The sequence below is a fragment of the Pristis pectinata genome, chromosome 6 (assembly GCF_009764475.1).
Source record: "Pristis pectinata isolate sPriPec2 chromosome 6, sPriPec2.1.pri, whole genome shotgun sequence".
Taxonomy (NCBI): domain Eukaryota; kingdom Metazoa; phylum Chordata; class Chondrichthyes; order Rhinopristiformes; family Pristidae; genus Pristis; species Pristis pectinata.
Genome location: NC_067410.1, coordinates 23,826,801 through 23,852,492, shown reverse-complemented (window position 1 = coordinate 23,852,492; position 25,692 = coordinate 23,826,801). Strand labels below are relative to the sequence as shown.

General features: G+C 38.8%; 1 protein-coding gene across 1 annotated transcript in view; it reads right to left on the bottom strand.

Annotated features, from left to right (window-relative positions):
• Positions 1 to 25,692, bottom strand: part of cacna2d3a (calcium channel, voltage-dependent, alpha 2/delta subunit 3a) — a 556,823-nt gene that overhangs the window by 279,957 nt on the left and 251,174 nt on the right. The window contains 3 exon segments of the mRNA XM_052017619.1: positions 18,111 to 18,185; positions 21,326 to 21,476; positions 21,562 to 21,622. Of these exon segments, the coding sequence (XP_051873579.1) occupies positions 18,111 to 18,185; positions 21,326 to 21,476; positions 21,562 to 21,622 (287 nt within the window).

The following is a 25,692-nucleotide window of genomic DNA, read 5'->3' as shown; positions in this document are numbered from 1 at the left end:
TATCCATGATGATATAGCTACCTATTCTCTGTATCAGTCATTTTCTTTATGGAAGCAATGTAATGCATATTACCAGTTAACAATGTCCATATTACCACAAAGAGCACTAGTCAAAATAGTTCAAAGCAATTAATACTTCTGGGTGAAACATGTTTGTCCTAGAGTTGATGGCAAGTCCTCCATCAGCATGGCATACACATTCATCGCTTTCCTGGTGACCTGTAGTTTTTGAAAGTATTGTACCTCTTGATATAATAGCCATGTAGGAAATAAACCCTACATGGCTATTATATCAAGATTGATCGGGTGAAGAGTGTAGAAGAATTTGGTCTTAGATGCTTCAATGTGTTGTGTGCAAGTTAACGTCAAAGATATTGGTGTTTGGGAAACTATCGGACAAATAGTTAAGCTGGAGACTGAGGGAAATTAGTACAAAGTTGCCCAAATGGTCAGGTTCTATATATTTTGTTTTCTGAAAGTAAACCAGATAAATAGCTTAAGAAGTTGGGTTCAAGTTAGCTTTATAAAGTTTTTATTTGGTCATGGAGATTAAAGGAACCAAACATTCTATCTGACAATATTAAAATTTAAAATCTGGAGTTGTAAGTTATGAACTGGTTTTTCCCACAGATCAAACTTGTAATTTTGAATGCTGAGCCATGTAATACAACTATCTTCCTATATAAACAGTCTGCTGACTTTAATCTACTTTTAAAAATAATTTTGCTGTTTTCTTCTGCCTTTATAAAGGTTGCTTAAGAAGCACAGCTGTATGGAAAATAACATTCCTGTAAATGCAGTGACATGCATAGCGACACTGCAGATGTTTGGAATACTGAATGTACCCAAGCATAAAATCAGATTGTGTTCATTGTATCAAGCCTTCAGATGGTAATTAACTACTGAGCTTTGCAATATTATTCAAGCAGGCTTGTGATAAACAACTGGAAAGGTTAATTGCATCCTCACAAAATCTACATACATTAAATTTTAATTCACCAAGGAATCTTAGGAAAACCTACTGAAGAAGGGTTAGCCTGATGCAGTTAATAAAAAGTATATTTTTCAAAGAATCAACTGCTGTAAGTTTTCTAATCAGCTTTCACACACATCATATTCTCAAGCAGCTAAGCTCTTTGATAAAGGCTTTCAAGCTCAAATAATGAACAGTAGAGGAGACAGCAGATAGCTGTGTGTATTCAATACACACCAGAAGCAGTGAAAATAGGAAACAAGTATTTCTTTAAAATATACATACGGTGATGATGTTGACTCACAACAAATTTTATTATGTTAGATACATTTTGATGTATACAGTTATTGAAAATTTGTTTCAAAATAAAATACATGCATTTTGAATTTTAATGAAACCATGTTAGCTGCCTCTAGGACATTTCCAGAGCAGATGCTGCTCTGTCATTGTGCTGCATGACTGAATCAAAGGTTTATAATTCTTTGTGATCAGTACTTGCTAATCGGTTACTACTTAATTCTGTAGCTTCATCTTCATCAAAGCTACTGCTCTTATTTAATCATAACCAGTGTTACATTCCTGTACGAATTGTGACTGAGTCTGTAATATTTTACCAAGCACAGCTTGAAATTGTCAGGCTACATAAAATGCTGCTTATTTTCATGTAATGAAATAAGTTATCTGCCCAAACTTGCACTTGTATTCCAACTCATCAATATTTTTCATGATTAAACTATAAAAGGCAAGAGTTGCAGAATTATTTCTCGGTAAACATATATTCAGGAATAGCTGCAGGATAGTTTCTGATATATTATTAACATCAAGAAAAAAAGGTAAAATTTCAAATTAAAGGTGCCATATCTCTGTGTGCACAATATATATAAGATATACTTAACATTACAAATCTTTTTTCAGCAATAAATTTATGGACTGAGAGAGTTTTAGGAAGCAGCTATGAATGGCAAAAAATTAAGGAAACAGTCGATAGATTGTGAGAGTAAGTTATGAAAACATGTAGACATAGACTGCAAGAGCCACCATAAATAAGCAAGAGAACAATAAAAGTTAAGCTGAGCCCATTTCCACAACGACAGGAGACATTATTGTTGTTTAGAAAGAAATGGCTGAGTTACAAAACGACTATTTTGTATTTGTTTTCACAGCAGAAGGCACAGTAATTGTAACAGAAATGGAGGGGCACCAAGAGCCTAATCACAGAGAAAGTAGTGGATAAAGTAAGGAGACTAAAACTGGATGAGCATTACTCTTTACCCTGTCCCAACCAGCCTGCCAAATACAATTTCCTGCATCACAGGATTCATAAAACATGGCTACAGAGATGGCAGATGAATTAATGATGATCTTTCTAGATTATGAAACAGTCCCAACAGATTGGAGGGTAGAAAATGCAATGTCTATATTTAAATTAGCCTGACATTTGTTGTGATCAAAATGCTGAAATTATCATTATCGATATGGATAACAGGGCACTTAGAGGATATAATATAATTAGATAGTCAATATGGTGTATTGAAGGTGAAATCATGATTAACACATCTAATAAACACAAGGGTAGATAAAAACACATCAGGAAGTAGTATGCCTATATTTCAAAAGCATTTCATAAAACATCATACAAAAGATTGTCACATTAAATAAAGGTTCATGGGGTTTGGAGCAATATGCTAACATGGAAAGAATATTGGTTGAAGAACACAAAACAGAAAGTTGGAAGAAATAGGACATTTTTTTGTTGACAGATTGTTACTTGTGGAGTGCCACTGGGATCAGGAGTGGGCTCTCACTATCCATAATTCATAATAATGACTTAGATGAAAAGTATCCAAGTTTTTTTATGATACACATCTAGTTGAGTAAATGAGCTGTGAAGAGGACAAAGAATCTGCAGGATAAGTGACTGGGAAAGGCGGTGGCTGACAGAAGTATAGTTGAGATAAAATGTATAGTTATTTATTTTAGAAAGATGAATAGAAAAAGAGAATGCTGGTTAATGCAAGTGTTTATGTACAAAAGGATCTTATTATGCTGCATCCTTCCTAATTGATTGAAATACATGCGACCCCCCTCAATACAGGGGGTTAGGGGTTGCGATCCTAGGAAACTGTCCTTATCACCATTTTCTGTAACGTACATGTGTCAAATTGGTAAATTGGTTTATTATTGTCACATGTACTGAGGTACAGTGAAAAACTTGTAACTCAGTACATGTGACTGTCTTGCATACCATCCATCAGACCCATTCATTACAACAGTGCATTGAGGTAGTACAAGGTAAAACAATAACAGAGTGCAGAACAAAGTGTTCCAGTTCCTGAGAAAGTGCAGTGCAGTGCAGTGCAAGAAACACGAATTGAAAAAATACAAATTGTGTTAATTTACTATTTTTTCCCCACATACATTCCACAAGAACAAATTTTATACCATATCTGAAATCCTTGAGTCTTGATTTTGTGAATTCTTTAAGTGCAAATTTCTGTAACCCAAACAACAGTAACTGTTAGGATGCCAAATGAGGTATTGGCCTTTGTTGCAAGAAGATTAGGGAACAAAATTAATGAAGTCTTCCAAAGTCAAAGTAAAGGTGAGTTCATTGTCATATGCACAAGTACATGTATGCACAGGTGCAATGATAAACTTACTTGCAGCAGCATCACAGGCACATAGCATCATATAAGCAGCATTCATAAAAAAGGACTTTCATTTCTAATATCCAGGTGGTTGTGAGGAAGATGAGCAATAAAAGGACATTGGATGGACAGGTAAAGAACCTCCAGGAGAGGTGCTCAGGGTTAATGCATTCCACCAACATCATCCCAGTATAATGAAGGAGCATTTAATAGCAGTGTAGTCCAACATGGAAAGTGGTATTTCTGTAGCATCCAACAAACTCCTCTTGATGTTTTATTTGTGAATAACTGTAAAACTCTATTCATAAAGCAAATGGGTTTTATAATTATCTATGGAGATGCAGCAGAACTGAGACTTCTATTTAATTTATTCATCTTTAGGATGTGGGGATTGCTGCCAATTGCAGCATTTATTGCCCATCCTTCAGGAACCCTGAACATAGTGACTTGCTAGGCCATTTCTGAAAACATTTAAGAGTCAACCACATAACCATGGGTCACATACAGACCAGACCTACTAAGGATGGCAGATTTCTTCCCCTGAATGGCATTTGTGAACCAAATGGGATTGTGTGAGAAACCAATAGTTTTGTGGTCATCATTACTGAGACCAGTTTTTGCTTTAATACCGAACTGTTAAATGAATTTAAATACTGCAACTGCCAAGGAAGGAGTTGAGCTTGGATCTCTGGATTGTTAATCGAGGCTCCTGGTAACTTAACTATTCCACAGGCTCCAAAATGTAAAATACCTCTTCATTAAAATGGCTTTTCTATGCTGTGACCATTGGTGCAATTAGTTGTCACAAAACAGACTAAACCAATTTGGTTTTTAAATTGCCAGAGACAGGAGCAACTGTTTGCGAGATTGGAGGTCTGCAGGAAGAATGGAGTAGGAACAGGCATGAATGATCTGTGTGAAGGAGATAAAGGTAAACAATCACCAAATTACCCTGAGGTGTTGACTTGAGTGGAATTAAAAGGTCACATAGGGTCTTCATTTGCTGTGTTTTTTTGACCATGAGAGTCAATGAAGTCAAATGTCTTTGTTAAAGTCCTTAGGTGTTGATTGCAAACATAAGAGACTGCAGATGCTGGAATCTGGAGCAAAAAAATAAACTGCTGGAAGAAATCAGTCAAAGCTTCAACCCAAAATATCAACCATCCCTTTGCCTCCACAGATGCTGTTTGACCCACTGAGTTCTTCCAGCAGTTTATTTTTTGGATATTGATTGAATGGCTTTAAAACTTTAAAACCTAAAAAACTTTATTTATACAGGACGGTAACAGGGCCTTCCAGCCCAACGAGCCTGTGCCGCCCAATTACACCCATGTTAACCTACTAACCATGTTAACCTTGGAATGTGGGCTTTGTCTAGGCACATGGAAGACCACACAGGGTTATGCCATATGAAGAGACAGAAGAGAGGAGAACAGACTGAAGAGAACATCACCCAACTTTAAAGGAGCTCCAGAGACCGAGACTATGAGCAACTCACAAACTGTTGAGTAGTGAATTTTGAACTTAACACTTCCACTGTGCACCAGGATTACCTGGGGGCCTTTCAATCCTTGTTCTCACAATGAACAATTCTCTTATAATTCTACTTACTTCCTCCAAGTCAAAGCCATTGCTATGGGAATCCACATGGATACGACCTACACCTGTCTCTTTGTGGGGTATGGGAACAGTCCTCGTTTCAGTTCTCAGCTCCCCTCCCTTATCTCTTTCATCCTATATATTGATGACTGTAGTGGTGCTTCTTCTTGTTCTTGTACAGAACCCCAATGTTTCATCACCTTCACTGCTGATTTCCTTTTTGTACTCACTTTCACCTGCTCCCTCTCTGACTCTACCCTTCCCTTCCCTGACTTCCCCATCTCCATCTTGGGTCAGAAGATAAGTTAGCATTCAATATGCATTACAAACCCACATACTCCCACAGCTACCTTGACTATGCCTCCCCCCACCCTGCTTCCTGTAAGGATGCCACTACGTTCTCCCACGCTCTCTAGTTCTGTCGGACCTGTTCTGACAACAATAGTGTCATGTCACTTTCCCTTACAACCTCAGAAGATGCAACACCTGCCCCTTTACATCTTACCATCTACGCTCCAAAACAAACATCATCCAAAAACTCTGCCCAGTTAAAACAATGATTCACTTGTATGTCTTCCAATTTAGTGTACTCCATTTAGTATTCATAGTGTTTTCTCCTTTACATTAGAGAAACCAAATACAGATTTGGTGATCACTTTGCAGAACAGCGAAATTCAGTCTATAAGAGTGACCCTAAGTTTCCAATTGCCTATCATTTTATTCTTCATCCCACTCCCATTCTCTGACTTTGGCCTCCTACTCTGTTCTATAATGAAGCTCACTGTAAGCTTGTGGAACAACATCTCATTTCCTAACTCAGCAGATTATAGCCTTTAGGACTTAACAATGAATTCAACAATTTCAGATATCCAGAATTTCTAGTCTGTAATAAGTACTGGCTAATCTTGATGCAAGTTTGTCAACCTATGACATGACTCTCTCCACAGAAGCTGCCTAACCAACTGGGATTTCCAACATTGTTTTATTGCAGATTTCCAACATCTGTACTGCTTTATGTCTCACACACTGATTGTTTCTTTCTCGATCCTCTAGTTTCATTCATTGCCTCCTTTTTACACCTCCATCAGAGAGATGAGCTGCAATTAACAAGCCTTCAGCACCCTCTCTCCACTAACACCACCACTACTTGTGTCATTTGGTCTCCACCTATCACAGACATTCCCATTGTTCTCTCCACCCCTCCCCATTTTCTGCCACATAAAACATATTTAATTTCTAATTTTCCTCGGTTATAATGACAGGTCGTCAACCTGAAACATTGACTCTGTTTCTCAATCCGGAGATGTTGCCTCATCTGCTGAATTTTCCAGCATTTTCTATTTTTTTTCAGGTTTCCAACATTTGCAAGTTTTTGGTTTCTCATACAAATGCAGGGTTTTTTTCCCCCAATTATGGACTGATAATCTACCTCAGATGGTGAGGAGTGAAATAATTAGAATAAAATGTAACTATTAGATAAGGGCTTCCCAAATTTTTGCAATAGATTTTACACACCATGGTAAATTAAAAATTTCCATACGGCTATCAACAAGATTAGCTTCTTCAAGACCAGCGGACTTAAGCACGTTATGCAGTTAATTCAGTGGATGAATTTAAATTAACTTCATTTGCTTCTTTCCAAGTTCTTTGCTGGGAAGATAATGATGTGAAATGCTGTTGTTTTGATACTATTGGAAAAGTGACGACATAGGATTGGAATCCAAAATTAACTCACATAATTGCCTCTGAGACAGTCATACGTTTTAGTTATACTGGTTTTATTGATACCATTGACTGAAATTTAAAACATTTGGTTAGATATTCAAAGACATTACACTAACCTGCCCAGTTTACCCATCAATAAGCAATTTGTACAACACAAATGATAATAAATGATAATAAATATGGAAACTGACAGCCAGAACAATACGTCAGATCAAACTTCAATTAAAGGAAAATGGGTGGAGTTCTCATTGAATACAGAAGGAAATTAGTCTACTCTGTTTGGAAAACAAAGCGACAACATTTAGTCCAGCATCAACAGTGATGTGAACCATTACTGTGATCTGTCCAAAAGGATTAATACATTTAAATTAACTGCAAGGGGTTAATGCTATGAATATTTTCCTGCATGAAATGGTTTGAAAACACTCCATTGTACTTTGCAGCAACCCAAGTCTGTGAAAGGTGCCATATAAAGTCTTCCTAAGACATGGAAAATTAAATTCTTGATATTTTGCTGTGGTAATGACACTACTTGTTGTTCTAGGCAGCCGTGGACCTTGTTATGCATCGGAATAATTTCTAAATAGAAACAATATAATAGTCATTTGGTAATTAAAATATTCACATGTCCTTACCATAAAATTCTACATTGATTGTTCACCTACATGAGGTAATGCAAAATATTTAGATCTTTATATGATCTACCCAAATAGATGTCGGCATGACATGATTTCATACCATTATACCACAAGCTGGATATATGTGGCATGGAAAGTTCTCTCCCTCATTGGCCTTCTCATCATAAAGGACGAAATGACTTCTTTAATGGTACGTAATGCCACCACAGAGAATACCACTGAGTTCTCTGAGGGAAAATCTGTGGGAATGTGGCTGTGCAGCTAGTACTAGGTTTTTCTTTGCAGTGCTTTGTTTAGTGTGCAATTATGGGACTGTCCTAGATCATACATCATATGATGGTTCCTGCAAAATTCAGCACTAGGCCTCAGGCCACGAGATTTGCTCTTACCTCAGGAATGAGTTTTTGAAAGTTTTCTGTTATGATCTATAATGGATGAAATGTCCCTGTATAAAAAAATACAGCAGTACTTTTTTTTGGAGGAGCTGAATTTAGTGAATTCATGTTCCACATGGCTGACACCACACTCAAAACAACCACTCAAAACAATCCAAGTTCTTTCATGGGCAAAGAACTCTAGAGAAAACACCAAGGGTATTCTCAAAGATTCTAACATCTAACATGATTTTTTTATCAGACAAGTATATGATTCAGTGGACTTAATCCACCACGCACTGTGACACTGCAACTGCAAATATATAAGGAATCACCACAGATTTAGAGGCCTCTGCATCTCAAATCGATAGTCAATGCAGGAGAGATAGTTTCTCCAGGCAAGAATAATGTAGCAACAAGGTGATGCTCCAAGGAGAGCTGGAGGGACAAGACTTAAGTTGAAGACATGGATAGTTATTGTCAGTGAACCTAAGGCTATTGGAACACCATTACAGTGATCAGATCGTTGTGTGTACTATGATGGATGAACAGCTATAAAGGATTCAGATGTATTTCTCTGCCTTGCATCATACACTTGCTCTGCAGTTTTCTATGGAGAAAATGGTGATAAATGGTGGTAACATGGTAAAGAATGGTGCAGTGGAGATTTACCAGGACACTGCCTGGTTTAGAGAGTATGCATTATGAGGAGAGACTAAGGGAGCTAGGGCTTTACTCTTTAGAGAGAAGGAGGATGAGAGGAGACATGATAGAGGTGTACAAAATATTAAGAGGAATAGATAGAGTAGACAACCAGCGCCTCTTTCCCAGGGCACCAATGCTCAAGACAAGAGGGCATGGCTTTAAAGTAATGGGTGGGAAGTTCAAGGGAGACATCAGAGGGAGGTTTTTTACCCATAGAGTGGTTGGGGCATGGAATGCGCTGCCTGGGGTGGTGATGGAGGCAGGTACATTGGTCAAATTCAAGAGTTTGCTAGATAAGCATATGGAGGAATTTAAAATAGAGGGATATGTGGGAGGAAGGGGTTAAATAGTCTTAGGCGATGTTTAAAGGTCAGCACAACATTGTGGGCCAAAGGGCCTGTATTGTGCTGTACTGTTCTATGATTCTATGAATATGGTAGCATAACTGTTACATTTGGCATGGGAACTACAATGCAGCTAAGAATGGTCAGGATCGCATGGTCTTGGAGTACTAAAACTTGAGGATGGGTTTCTTCAATCTTACAAAGTTTCATTCACGTTATACACTGGGACTCTGTATAGCGCTACGTCACAAAACATTGATTATTCACCTGCATAACAAACACTGACAAGTACGTAACCCCCTGCACTTTGAAAAAGACATTCGACTGGGGTATGCACTGCTGCGTTGGGAATATGGTATGAATCTCTGCCCTTGGCTAATGTTCACATGACAAAAAACCATCCATAGCCTGATGTTGAGTGACCAGTTATGGGTGCTGATGTTGAGTGGGCTGAGAAGAATAATGTGGCTACTCAGTGCTGATAAACATGGTTTAGGGCTGCACTCTGGCTGGCACAGTGAGTGTGGGTCATTTGGGATGCTGAGGTCTCTCTCTAAAGTAAAAAGCTCTTCAATTAGCAACCACCATTGAGCTTGTTTTTGTGGAGAAATCACTGGTAAGAGCTGTGCAGCCAAACAAAGAGATGTGGAGACTGCAGCTTCCTTCACATCCAACAGGAAGTACTAAGAGGCACTATAGGATCCAGGGTCGTTGGTCAACATATGGAGCTGCCACTGTATCCACCACAACCACACCACCCCCCCCCCCCCCCACCCCCCCCAGCCTCCAAGAATGGCCCACACTCACCATGGTGGCCAGGGCTCAGCTGAGTATAAAATGAAATCTCCTCCATGGAAATTAAGGTTCTTTTTACACTACAGGGGTAACTGTCACACTTGGCACAGCTGGTGTTGGTTGTGCACATTTTGCTGAGTGCTGCAAGTTTTATTTTATCTGTTTACCCGACAAAGAATTCTAAGCACCAATAAATACTAATTCATTAATGCTGACCAAGGAAAACTGCCAGTAAGTTTAATAAATTAAGTTTTCATTGCCAAATAAAATCTGTTTTTTTCTTTTATTTTAAAGGAAAAGCTGTAATAAAAACTAATAATTAAGTAAATTGGTACCATTTCAAAAGCAGTGAAATTTGGAACGTAATGTGTTCTAAAAGTGAACTAGAAGTGAGGTTTAGATAGGAATAATATCCAATAATATGGAAAATCTGCTAGCCTGGCACCACCAAAGCCCTGATCATGCCATATTAAGGGACTTTTACTGTGGTCCTTTCATTGAAAAACTTTACTCAAAAATTAATTGAAGAGGGAACATTTTGGAACCAAACACATCGACCAAAAGTTTAGAAAAGAATTCCGTAGGGTTACCAGTCTCGGTGTTCTCTGGAAAATTGATGATTCTTAAATTTTTCCTCCTGCTGCGTCCTTCCAGGTCAATGATCCTCTGTTGTTGCTTTTCCAGGTTTTGCTTGGTTGTAATTAAAGCTTTTTCAAGTGAATGGAGTTTGGCATCTCTCTCTTTACTAGCTTGGTCAAGTTCAGCAATTAGTTGCATTTGTTTGGCATTTTCCTGGATAAGAGTATTTTGTTTGTCTTCAAGGTCCTTTAAAGTGGACTTCAATTCGGCAAAGCTCCGGTCAAACTTTCTATCCAGATTAGAAATAGCTTCCAAAGTAGGTTGGTCTCCAATACCTTTACCATTAGCTGACGCTTTAGATCGGGTGCTCATTTTAACAGTTAAAGATCAAGATTAAACTTGTGCCAGTATTGTAAAAGACTTATTAAAGAGTGGTAAATAGTAGATTGAAAAGTGCCTGGACCAAAGCCAAATTAGGACTTAGTCCATCGAGCGCCACCAACAGATATCTTGGGAGCTTCATACTCAGAGCAAGATTTTGATGTTTTATGACATATCCAAAGTAATTAATGTGACATTCCTTCTTTGCCACTACAAAGACAAAGAAAATAATTCCAGCTAATTGTCTTATTTCCACTGTTGCTTTAATTATCTTTGATTATCATATTGAAGTGGAAGGCCAAAGTCTCTTCCATATGGTCCATATTTTTCCTTTGCTGCATTCTTTAGTCTATTGTTCATCCTTTTGACTAAAAGACAGTAGCGGGAATTATTCTACTTTTAAACCATAATTTCAAATGCAACCTATTCATGCATAAGCACACGATGTGATTCTATTTTTCTATTTTCTGCTGACTAAGAAAAAAAGTCTTCATTATACGCAGATATGAGGTCTGTTTGATGCAAGAGACCGCCTTTGATATTCTTCTACCTTCAAGTAATAAGGGATAGCAATACTTCTAGTGTCTATTGTCTATTTCACTTCTGTCTATTTCAAAAGCCTGAGGTTTGAAATAACTTCTGGTTATTCACATATACAGGTATTTTAATTATTAATATAAGTATGGATGGTGGGAACACAGCAGAAATTAACTCATCATTACTTAGGAGATGGAGGAGCAGACAAGTATCTTGGCAAAGGCTAAACATTCTTACAGACATTTAATGTATTAAATAGTTGATGTCAATGAATTCCCTTTGCTCCCATTGTGTCTATCATGTCAATTAATGCACAATGGCAACAGTAGCACAGTGCTTGAGTTACTGGACCAGCAATCCAGAGGTCTGAACAAAAGATCTGGGGACACAGATTAAAAATCATACCTGCTGGGGAATTCAAATTCAGTTGATTAATTAAAATGTTGATATTTGTAACAATGACCATTGAAAAAACAGATTATAATAAAAACAATGGGGTTCTGTCGAGCTACACCACTGGCTAAACTGCTCCAGTGCAATAAGAACACCAGTATCTATCCAACAACGTGGCAGAACGCCCACATATGTCCTGTTCAGAAAAAACAGGACGAATGCAATCTGGCTAATTACCACTTCATCAGTCTACTCTCAACATCTGCAAATTGTTGACAGATGCATCAGGCAGCTCTTATTCACCGTTTACCTGCTCACTGATGCTCAACTTGGGTTTCAGCAGAAGCATTCAAATTCTCAATCTCATTACAGCCTTAGTAGAAACGTAGACATGACTTGTTCAAACATAAATTCCAGATGTGAAGTATGGCAGCATTTAACTGAGTTCAGCTTCAAGTACCCTGAGTAATGTTAAAACCAAGGGGGAAAATGCTTCATTGGTTGGAATCATATCTATCAAAGAGGGATACTGTTGGAGATCGATGCACTCAGTTGCAGGACATGACTACAGGAGTTCTTCAGAGCCATGTCCTTAGCCCAAACATCTTAAAATGCTTCATCAATGACTTTCCCTACATTAAGGCCTGAAGTAAATATTATGCAATGTATGATTCTACTTGCAACCCCTCAGAATGAAGTAGCCATTGCCTGCATGCATTAAGACCTGAACAACATTCAGGCATGGGCTAAGATGCAGAAATTAACATTCACACACCATATGTCAGGCAAAAATCATCTCAAAAAAGAGATGGTCTAACCACCCCCCCCCCCCCCCCCCCCCAGTGAGTCAAAGGCAGTATCATCACCAATCCTTCTGCCACCTACAAGAAATGGCAGGATCATGACAGAATAATCTGTACATGCCTGGATGAGAGTGGTTCCAAAAATTACTCAAAAAAGCTCAACATCATCCAGGACAAACTAGTCCATTTAACTTATAGCTAATCTACCACTCTAAGTATTCACTCCCTCCACCACAGTAATACCAAGGCTGCACTCTGTACCACTACCTACAAGTTATACACCATTTTAACTTGGAGCTTTATTGAAATCCCTTCACTGTCACAAGAGCTAAATACAGAAACCCACCCTAAAAGCAGCAGCAGAGCACTTTTGCTAGAGTAGTTCAAGATGGCAACTTACCACCACCCCTCAAGAATGTATAATAAATCCACTGATATTTGTCAATGCTTTACTTGTAGTTAATTGATGTGGATATTCAAACAATATTGATTTAAAAGTAAAAATAAAATCCCAGAAACTGCATTAAAAAAGAACTGCCCATTACTTTTTCATGTTACGTGTCAGAAAAAGTTAATACATTGTGGTAAAACCAAATAATACGTCTTCAATTTAATATCAAAAGCAAATAAAAATTGAAATTGCTGGAAATACTCAGTAGGTCAGAGACCATCTATGGAGAGGGACAGAGTTAACATTCTAGATAAAGGGTCATTGACCTAAAACATCAACTTAATTTTTCTCTCCCACAGATGCTGCCTGACCTGCTAAATATTTCCAGCACTTTGTTTTTATTTCAAATTTCCAGCATCTGCAGCTTTTTTTTTATTTTTAAATCAACATTATTTGAATATCCACATCAACTAACTACAGGTAAAGCATTGACTAATATTAGTGTAATTTCAAAATATTTGTTATTATTTGAGCTTTAAAGTGTAATTTTTAGGTTCTTAAAAAGCACAGCAAGATAAATCTGAATTGGCAAAATTAATTCTGCTACTTCCGAATTAAATCCTGGCTTTCTATCCCATCAAAGTAAAATTAATAAAGAAAGATCAAGACTATTATGCCACTGTTCATTTTGCATTTTAATTTAAAAATGCAAACTACTCAGGATCAAACTTTACAGCTTAAGCATTGAGCAAAACATTAGTAAAGCTCAGTTGAAATAGTCATCTTCAATATCTAGATAATAGTTTGCAATTATTATAAACTGAATTCAGTATACTGTACAACTACAAGAAATATTCACTAAGTAGTTTCTAAACATATTCTGAAAATATGTAGCAAAACTGCCATGTGACAGTCTTATGTATTTAGTTCCAATATACCACACACGGCATATACAAATCTCCTGCAATTAACCACTAATTATCTCTGCAATTCTGTGATAATTATATTACCAAATCCTTTAATACCCATCTCCGAATGTCACGATGCAGGGTTTTCCTTTGCCAATTTACTTATCACAGAAATCCACAAAGGATTAAAACATCTCTGAAAATTATGGTATAATTTTAATTGCATTTATTACATTAGGTATATGTTTCTGTTTGATCTTGCCAATAAATATGCGCATGATTTCTTGACCTCAAAATTTCCTGACAAAAAGCAGACCAATGAAGGTATCGACTTTAACAAAATAAACTGAACTTCCAGTAGTTTAATGGATAACTGATCCATGAACTCATGGAATTTCCACCACCTTCAATGAGACTTTACAATTAGTCACATCTTTCCCTCTGCTATCATTTCCCTTCCAAAGGGAGCTTTCCCTTCATGACTCCCTGTCCTATCTTCTATCTCAAACAATCCCTCCCCTTCTTATACCACTTCCCCACAGGAGATGCAACATTTGATTTTTTACTGATTCTCTTCTCACCATCAAGGCACTCAAACAGTCCTTCCAGATGAAACAGTACTCGACCTGCAGTTTTTCCAATCTGGTGTACTACATTTGGTGCACATAATGCAGTCTCCTCAACGTGAGAGAAACCGAGTGCAGACTGGGCAATTGCTTTGGGGAACACTTGCTTTCAGTTTGTAGGAGCAGCTTAGAGCTTCCTGTTGCTTGTCACTTTAATCCTTCATTCCACTCCCGCTTTGACCTTTCTTTCTGTGAGCTTGTCACTGTGCTGATGAGACCCAACGTAAGCTTGAGGAGCAGCATCTCACCTTCCATCTGGGCACACTGCAGCCTTTCAGACTCCATATCCAATTCAGAAAATTTAGGTGATTTGATTTCTTTATTTGTATCAGAACTGCTCAGTTCTGCTATTGGTCATCCATCTGTAATATTAACTCATTTTTTCTCTCTCCACTAGCACAGTCTTGACTTGCAGGACATTTTCTACAGTTGCACATTCTCAGATTTTACATTCCTGTATACATTTTTTTTCTTTCTAACTTCTCTTATTAACCTATCAACCAGATAACCTCAATACCTTATCTCCACAAGTCAGGCCTCAAACTATCTGGAATCTTCCCTTGGACCTATCCATATGCCTGCACCGTCCTCTTTTCTGCAAATTAAAACCAACTTGCTTTCCTCTCTTTCCCGGTTCTGATGAAGATTCTTCAATCTGAAACACTAACTCTGCTTCTCTTTCCACAGATGCCTGCTTCCTGACTTCCCTAGTGTTTCTAGCATTTAGTGTCTTTATATCAGATTTCCAGCATCTGTAGCTCTTACATATTGTATTAACTCCAGCCTCCCAGATAACCGCAACCCACTGCGATTCACCTACCGCCGAAACAGGTCAATGGCGGATGCCATCTCCCTGACCCTACACTCATCTCTGGAGCATCTGGATAGTAAAGACACCTACATTAGACTATTGTCTATTGATGACAGCTCTGCCTTCAATACTATAATTCCAAGCAAACTCATCTCCAAACTCCTAGACCTGGGACTCAACACCTCCCTTTGCAAATGGATCCTTGACTTCCTGACCAACAGATCACAATCCATAAGGATAGGCAGCAACACCTCCACCATGATTATTCTCAACACTGGTGCCCCACAAGGCCACGTCCTCAGTCCCCTACTCTACTCCCTATACACTCCTGTCCTGGTCCAACCACGTAGACACCACGGCCAAAAAAGCTCACCAGCTCCTCTACTTCTTTAGGAGGCTAAAGGAATTTGGCATGTCCCCTCTGACCCTCACCAATTTTTATTGATGCACCACAGAAAGCATCCTATCTGGATGCATCCTATCTGTATGGCAACTGCTCTGCCTGTGACCACAAGAAACTGCAGAGAGTTGTGGACACAGCTCAGCACATCACAGAAACCAGCCTCCCCTCTATGGACTCTGTCTACACTTCTCACTACCTTGGTAAAGCAGCCAACATAACCAAAGACCTCATCCACTCCAAACATTCTCTCTTCTCCCCCTCCCATCAGGCAGAAGATACAAAAGCCTGAAAGCACGTACCACCAGGCTCAAGGACAGCTTCTATCCTGTGGTTATGACACTATTGAATGGTCCCCTAGTACGATAAGATAGACTCTTGACCTCACAATCTACCTTGTTATGATCTTGCACCTTATTGTCTACTTGCACTGCACTTTCAGTGTAACTATAACACTTAATTTTGCATTCTGTTATTGATTTATCTTGCACCACCTCAATGCACTGTTGTAATGAAATTATCTGTATGGATGGTATGCAAGACAAGTTTCTCACTGTACCTCGGTACATGTGACAATAATAAACCAATGTACATTGCTGTGCTACGATGCTAAGTAAGGGTAGCTCCTTAATGGATGTGTAGACACCTCATTTCAGACATTATCAGTGGAAGTCTGAAACAATTAGTATTGCAGGGCAATAGCCTTTCATCAATGTCACAGCAGTTTGTATGAAAAGTTGCCAACCTAGAATTTTAACTCTAGTACTCTGTCTACCAATGCTGCCTGATCTGTGGAACATTTACCACAATTTTTGGTTTTATTTCAAATTTTCAGCATCCATAGTCCTTACCTAATGTGTTTCAATTTAAGATGGTGCTCAACAATGTACCTCAAAACCCAGACTCGAATAATAAACAAAAAGCAATCAACACTGCAGTCTTTATTGCAAATTGGTGACCTCCCTTTAGAAAGAGTACGTATAGCAGTGATAATAAGGGTCAGATGTGGTTGTATATAATCAATGGGCTCAAATAAGGCAAAAACCTTTAAATAAGCTATAAGGGGTACTTGTGTCTCTTGATTTTTGGCCTACCGTCAGTTACTGCCTAAAGGAAAGTAATTAGAAAACTGCAGATGCATGGAGATGGTACTCAAAGTGAGGCTGAAGGGAATAACATGGCACACTTGACCTTACTCTTTCTTCAAATGTTGGAAGTGAAGCCCCATTCCAACAGCACATAGGAAGAGTGATGTGTTTTTGACAGTGCTGTCTTTACAACGTGGATACAAAACTTCAGTAGTACAGTCTTGTTATTCTTTTACAAATATTCTTTGAACATTTGGGGTCCAAACTAGCTCCCAGCAGAGAAAATCCCATCAGTCTCATTCCCCCTCTTATTTCCCTGTAGCCTTGTAACTTATTCTCTCTCATGTATTTATCAACGTTCCATTGATTCTTTTGCCATTTACCTATATGAAGGAGTAGTCTACAGATTTGGGATATGAAAGGAAAACAGACTACTTGGGGTAAATCAACATGATCAGAAGAAGAACATGCAAATTCCACCTACCCAAGATCAGGATCAAACACAGGTTGCTGGAACTGTGAGGCAACAACACAAACTACTAACCCCGATGCCATCCCCTTTTTCCTGCACTATCTCTTCTGTGTCATTTAATTTTGTCCACCTTCTGCCCTAACAAAGAAATTTCATTTTACTCTCTCCTCTTCTTCCTCATTTCTCTGCCTCTTAAAACTTGCTTTATCACTAACTTTTCCAGCTCTGATGTGAGTCATTGACCCAAAATATGAACTCCACAATGTAGCATTCACTGTTTTGATTTCAGATTTTCAGCATCCATCGTGTTCTGCTTTTGGAGAATATTCTGATTCTTTGAATTATATTACACAATTTTTTATTTGAATATTGAAACATAATGGACAACATCCATCTTCACCAGCAAAATACAAACCAGCTAAAAACTGCTGAAGTACCTGTTTGGAAGTTACATATTTTCATATAGTAGTTTTAATTGTTTCGTATTACATTCATATAATATTGTTCCTCAAACTATTTGATTTATCAATGTATGATTAATTAATTGTCAGTAAGAATTTGTTAGTTATTGAAGGATGGAGCACCAGCACTGGTTGGATATTATTGTCCAGATTGCTATAAATCAGAAACAAGCTTTGTAACCAAGTATCTCTCTGTAAATTTTGTATTAAGCTTTACTTCGAAGATTACGTTAAATTATGTATTAAATTATGTCACACAATTATTGCCACACAGTGCACAGCTCTTTAATAATCTCTAAAGCATTTAAACAAACTAACGATGGGCTGATTATGTTATATTTTCCAAATCAGTCAATATTTTCAGGACATTACCAATGTGTGCCCAGCCTGAAAATAACAAATATTTTAGGATGGAACATCTTTTATAAAGACCAAAATGAAACAGATTTATCAACTTACCTCTTTGTTGTTCCTGTCTGCTTGTACTAAAGTGTTATTCAAGCAAGGTTCCACGTAATGGAGCTCTTCATTGTACTGAGGAAAAAAATATAATACAAATTATCTTTTCAAAAAGATGATCCTCTGTTCATGATCTTACTTGACTAGTGCAATTAAAATAGTCCATATGAACAGTTTATAATTAAATTATCAGTGCTTTATAATTACAAATGTGTTAACCTACATTTTCATGTTTTTACACCAGCCTTCACACCTGTTGTAATCATTGCTAATTTTTATTTCTCAAACGGAACAAGTTTTTCAATTTATCTTGTTCTGATTGCAAAGAGTAGTTACGTTGGAAGTGAGATAAAAAAATTCCTTTCTTTGTCCAAAATCTTTCATATTCAGATAAAATAGAATTCTCCCTTTCGGTGCCTCTTTTTGTATATTACATGAAGAGGTTTGAACTAAAATCGAGTTATTAAACCTATCTGATTCCCTTCTGCTGAGTTTGAAATTTGTAAAACTTGTTCCTAGTCCTCTGTGTATTGGAAGCATATCTGCATGGAGGCTGCCAGATATGCTCAGTAATGTCAAATGGCAGTAGTGAATGCTTTGACATCACACGCACTAAAGAACCATTATATACAAGAGATATGTGACTGGTGCAGCACACTTACACTGAAGATTGGAGGGCTACTTCTAGATTACCTAAAAGGTACCAACCCCTACCCTGTCTGCACACTGGAGTCCAAGGCATCAATTTCCATCGGAGACTTTCTTCAAGAATTTTGCTTGGTGTTTGCTCTCACCCAAACCCCCATCCTTTGCTGCCATTGCTGTCTCATCTACCCACCCATTCCCTTGTCCAACTCCCCCACCCAACCCCATCCTATTAATATCTCTAGAACACTATGCTATATTCTCCAGTTCTGTTCTCATTTTCAGGTCCCATTCCACCCTCCCCTATTCACTTCAGGTCCAACACCTATCGGGTCCAACCCCCTTTCAAGATGTCCCTCAACCACTCCTGGGTGCCCCCTCTCAATCAAACCTTGCCTATCACCTAAACTTGCACCATGATTAACAGCCTACTAATCCAATCTCCTCCACAGTTAGGCTTTTTATACATTTACGTGTGCAAGATCTACAAACTGCACCTGACATCTTGACCCACGCATGACAGAATGTGGCCACTGAGAAATCTGTCACAGATCCTCACCTTGCTCATTTTTAAGAGTTTAAGGATTTCCACACGAATATCCTACCACTATTTTGTGATGATCTTGTGGCATCAACTTTTTTACCTCTGCAGATGAGATCAATAAGTGATATCCATGCCATTTTAGCTATTTAGTGGATAACTTTTAATAATTTTACCAATAAAAATGATAGCAGAAACTATGTTTTGTGGCCATCTGAATGTTTGGATCATTATTTATGGTTAAAAATACACCCTTTGATCTCATGTTGCTAGGTAAGGATTTTAATGTTTTTTAGCACTTATTCCTTTCTTGCTTTCCAGAACAATTTAAGATATCCCATAGCAAAAGTGTTAGATACATTGCTGATTGGTCTAAATTGTAACTCTGGTGGAGGGTTCCAGCCAGTAAAACCTTTCATTCTCAATTAACTTGCCATATTTTCGTTGGTATGTGAACATTGTACAAGTTGCTCTAGAATGGACCAGACTAACAACCCCTTCTCAGGGCCATTCACATGAACATGGAAGTCCCAAACTTTCTGAGAGATTTTTTGCCACTATCACTCCATTGTTGGAATCCAGAGGCAAAGTGCTGACTTCCTGCAGTTTTCCAGCAGTGGGAAATATGGACAAAGCATCTGCATTGTGTTACACAGCCATCATTTCAATAGAGAGGAACAGCTCCAATGGAGAGAGGTAAGTGTAAGGTCATTTACATTTTTTTAATGAGTTAATCTCAAAGTATTTTATTCTTAACCAAGTTATTCACATTTATTTAATTGTTTTAAATGGATTTTAGTGTTTTAAGTATTTTAATCTTTTTTAGCTCTTCAATAGTATGATTAATGTTTTAATAGTTTTTGAATATCTTGTAAATACTTATGAATACCGAAGACAGCCACAGGCATTCAAAATGCTCCAATGGTTTTGACAGTGGACAAGTCTTGGAGAATGGCTTAACTAGAGAAACAAAGGAAATAGGAAAAAAGAAACATGCCATTCTCCCTAATGGCATGAACATTGAATTCTCCCACTTTAAATAATCCGCACAACCACTCCCCACCCCACCCCCAAACCATGCCTTTTCTTTTCTTCCATTTCCTAGCCTCTCTCTCTTTTTTCTACCCCACTTTTTTCCTCCTTACCTTTGACCCATCCACCGGTGGATCTGCTCTCCCCTCCTCCCTTGCACCTGCCTATCACTATCTCTTACCAGCATCTACCTATCACCACCTTGTGCCCACCCCACCTCCCCTCTTTTGTCCACCTGTCATGGCTCTGCTTTTCCCTCCTACTTATTGGGCTTCCCCTTTTTCTATCTTCAGTCCTGAAGAAGGATCCTGACCTGAAATGTTGACTGCCTGTTTTTTTCCACGGATGCTGCCTGACCTGCTGAGTTCCTCCAGCATTATAGTGTTTTTCAGCAAGGCTTAACTGGCAGTCAAGAACTTTTGGGCAGGCCTTGACCTTTACATTGGGAAGGTCCTGTGCTCCACATAAACTCTGGTCAGGAATTAGATTTGGAGATCAAGTTTCCACCACAGGTGAGATTACGTGAAGGAGTATTATTGGCTGTTAGCATGTCCACCCCATTCCTTGGGGTAGACCAGTCAACAACCCCCTGGACCTCACTCACACCTGGGCCATGAGCTGTGTTTTGTGCACAACTGAGGTACACATTACAACCAATCTGGGATCAAAATCTCTGGATGATTTCTCCCTCATTAATCAATGTGTGTTTAAGCTAAACAGAGATACCACAGCCAAGAGACTGAGCATTTAACCTGTACATTTTTGGTATATATGACCATGGCTCTACTGACCACTGGAAAAACCTACATACACTAATAGACTATTTGAAACACACTTCAGTGTATGGGAACATCAAACAACACTCAAGATAAAAACCTCATCTCACCATAAATAAATTGTTTTTATTTAAATGGTTGAAACTAAAGTTCACCATCACTATTAGTTAACTTGATTATCTATCCAATCTGAGGTATCATGCATAAGACAAAATACTTACTGCAATAATATTGAAAAAGTCATCATCTCCAAGTGTGTCGAGGATGGAAGAAACTGTTTGTTTGGCTATTGTCATGCGAAGCCCTTTCATACTTCCACTGACATCAACTAAAATGATAACATCTTTGGGTGAAGTGGCTGCCTGAATGTACCTGCAGGTAAACACAGATAAAGCTACAACATGTGGTCTCCAAAAAGATTTTGAAAAACAAGCAATGGCTGTAAACTATTACCTACCATTTGCGGTTTCTGCAGTCAAATGCAATGACTCCATTTTCGTCTGGCTCCCATTTTATACCTATTTCCAAGGAATCAGACAGTTTAGCAAAATGATGAGAATGAGAAGAAATGCAAGAAAAATAATCAGTGAGCATCTGTTGGTCTGCTTCACATAAAATAATAATTATACATTTTTCTCATAAATTTTACAATTTCATTTTACATAAAGACAACGAAGGAATAAGATCATTGCTTTATATTTCTTGTTATAAGTGCTTTCATGCTGCTGGCTGCTTTCCAAGATCAAACTAATGGGTTCATTGTGCCTGGTTTAGAATGCACCATTAACCTGGAGAATTTAAGTATACAGTGAAGGTTAGGAAACGTGACAAAGGTTCTTTAAAAGGAGCCGGCCAAGTAAAAAATTGAATGCACTGTTACCTTTAGGGCCACAGACTTTGTTCCCAGTCCTGGAACTCTCTAAATGCATGGGAACACAAACGTCACAGAAAAGAAATAGTGGAGCTCTGTTACAGTCACCTTTTGGAATTTTAAGAGGAGATTCTATAGAGAACCTCAAGGCCACGCACAGAAGTCCTGTGTAAGTGGCAGAAGGTGTGAACTACCTCAATCTACCTATCATCAGGCATGCCCTGCCCTATCTGTGGAAGAGTCTGTGGCTCCCGCTTTGGCCTCATAAGCCACCTGGGAATCCACAAAACTGGAATGAAGGAAATCATCCTTGGTCTCAAGGGACTGCCCAAGAAGAATACTGTTTACTTAGTATGCAACCTCATCCCTGCAGTTTCCCATCCAGGCAGGTAGGGTTAAAATTACCCAATGACTATATCAAAAACAGCTTTAAGGAGAAAGGGAAAAGGCCTCCCTTGTAATTTCATACAAACTACAGGACTACAAAATGTTATTCATGCTCTCTATTTGCATTCTGATCTCTGCAATGGATTTATCTGTATTTGACCTACCTCTTTATTGATTAGTTTTATTTGTAAATGAGATTTGACATGAGGTGCAATCAGAATCTGTATGGATCAAGAAACCCTGAAAACTTCATCGACAGCAAAAACCAAAGAGTGAGCTATTGATCTAACCTACCAAAGTGTTATTCAAAAGCAACCGAAACCATAGGGTCCTTGCTAACATCAGATGGGAAAGTCAAAGCCTGGTGAATGTCAGTTGAGGTACTTGGTTAAGTTACAAGCTAAGCCAAGTATTTCAGAAGGCAATGTCACTTTAACTCCTACAATAGAATTTAATTTCTCCATGTCTGAGGAATAGCCAAGTTGAAAAGGTGCTTGGAACACAATTGCATCATGTCAGGACTAGCAGATACAGCAGAAATGAGATGAATAAGCGTGTTGCATGGGGGATAAAGCAGAGATTATTCTCACATCATTCATCCTGACAGGACGATGAAAGTGAAAAGTATGACACAGTGATGGGAAAATTTGATGGGCATTTCACCATCATTAAATTGTCACTGCTCAAAGCAGGTGATCCATCCTGTGCTCCATAAACTGAGACAGCTGTAGATGCAATCAAAAACACAGGCAGGAATTTATGTAATATTACCTGAAAGAAGCATTGTAATAGATGTTGTGCACTCCTACATAGCAAGGAGGATGCCCAGCTGTACAGGTTAAGTGCCACAATGGGGAAAAATGGGTATCATAGATCAGGTCTTAATCAAGATATATATATGCAAAAAGAAAATGATGATGTGATCAAGAGAAATAGCCCTTAAAATTGTTAGAACATGCAGGGTGCTTTTAACATCTGTCATGAGTGGAATAAAAGGCTGCAAATTAGGCCAGAAATCATGGAACCTTAGCTGGGATTGCTTCTCATGGGACCTTTGCGTGGAGCAGAAACATTGTCGATCCTAAAGGTTACCCACATTGGAGAGGGAGAGGAAAAATGTTCAAAAAACAGGTCATGAATGCTGATGGCCTGACTCCTCCTACCATCTGCCACCCATGACTGGAGCACCACTGTGGAGGAGACCATAGATGCCCTGAAGAATAATCGCAAGCTCTGGGCATAGAAGGTGCAGTTTTATATTATACCTTCTCGATATGTGCAGCAGCAATCTGGGCTGAATAGCTGAGAACTGACAGCAAGGCCTCTGATGGAATGACAGAGCTGATGTCTTATTCTGAGAAAGAACAGCAGGTTTGTGCTTCACTCCCAATACCCAGGGCGGTGTGTCAGTATTGTTAATCCATTGGAGAAAAGATTTCTATTCTGCTACAGGACCCTGTGAGCCTCTCTGTTTGAATATCCAGGAAAGGGGCAAGTTGACCTTGATGGAAAAAATCTGAGCTTGAAAATCAAGAGTGGCATCATGCTTGCACAGTCACCCTTTCTCACTGACCATCAAAATGTTTACTTAGTCATAATGTAAATGCAAAAAGTATCACAAAATACATGTTACAAATATATAAGCAAAACTACACCACATTGCATACAAAAATGAATTATAATCCTAGTGCATTCCATTGGTGTGTGTCTTGCATGTGCCATTGCCTGTTTAGTGCTCCTAATGAGTATCTGCTGCAATCTCTAATAGAGGAGACTGCAGATAACTTTGGATGACAACCCATCCAGCTTCTAGCTAAGAAGACCTGGCTAAAGATTACACCATCTTAGTGTAAGCAAGAAGTCTGGGCTGAAAGACAACATCAAGAGCACGGGCAGCATGGTAGATCTGGGAGGGCGAATAATGTTTTCCTGAGACAAAAGCATGCTCCGTGGAGTCACTCTCCCATGTTGCTATCTTAGTTGGTCTAAGGGTCACACAGAGGAGAGTTTGCTGAATTCTAAAAGCTGCCTTTGCAGTACTGAGCCTAGGCCTTCCTCTGCAGCACCATGTTACAGTGGAAGCTGAGACAGTAACCATCAGCAGCACAGGTCCAAGATTGTGCTAAAGGAGTGGTCTATCACTTCCAAGTGGCAAAGGATGGGATGCATGCTCTCCGTAAAGCTCTGCCAAATTCATGCTGGACACTTCCATGCTCTTAGAAGCTCCAGTAGGTATGATAATTCATCCTGCATTTCACTGTGCAAACCCATAAACCTACTTCAAAATCCTCATTCGAGTTCTCTGCAGCAAACTCGTGTGTAATCATAACTATTGGCAAACTGGCTACAGGTCTCCCTTGCCTCCTGTCCTGGCAACAGGTCACTCATGCCCAGTATTTCATTACCTTCAGGTCCTACTTTGCTATTCTGTGAATGATACACTGTATTTGCATTTAACTTTGCGGGCAAATTGTTTTCACTGTCTCAACATCCTTAGTGTTCCTCTGCTTGCCTGTCCTGGTTGCATTTGTTGAATATTTCACTTGAGATAGTGGAACAAGGGAGATGTGGCTTGTGAGATGAGATTAGACATAAGGATATCATCACCTTCATTTCTTTCAACTAACATTTTGAAGCGCTTGTTGGGCAACACCATCTCTTCAGCGGAGGTTAAGGTGTGTAAGGGAACCCTCTGGATAGCTCCTGATGATGCCATTTGGCAATAGAGAAGAAATAGAGGAGTGCTGTGAAATCTGATAGAAATTGTTGTAAGGTGAGTGATGGAGGTGTGGTGCACTGAAGCGAGTGATGAAGCTGGTTGGATATTGTTTTGGAGAATGCCTTCATTGACTTTCTGAGGTCATTTATCTTCTGTGGCACTCCATCCAATTCAGTACTGCTTTCTGAGTATGAAGCTGAAAGTCCTCCTGGCTTCATATTGATTCAAAACCATTTTTCCTGCTGTCCAGCACCTGTTCACCAAGATTTCCTGTGCCATGCACTAAATCACAATCCCGACATTGTGCCGTTTTTCATTGGCCCCAGGTCCAGTTCACTTCCTCCATGACTGCTGGCATCTGCTCCAACTCCCTTTTTGGAGGTATATCAGCTTCAAGCAGTGTAGACCAACTGTAGCCGGCAGTAGCCTCTTATAATAATGGCCCTTACAGATGGTTCAATTCAATCACTGGACCCAAATGAAAATGGCCTGCTTCCTGCACGCAGTCAAACTGTTGCCAGCTAGTCGCTTGTTTGGGGTATATCAAAAGCCAAAACTCCCCACAACCACCTCTCTTCTACCTGCCTCCAGTGTCTGAGGTATTACCTACA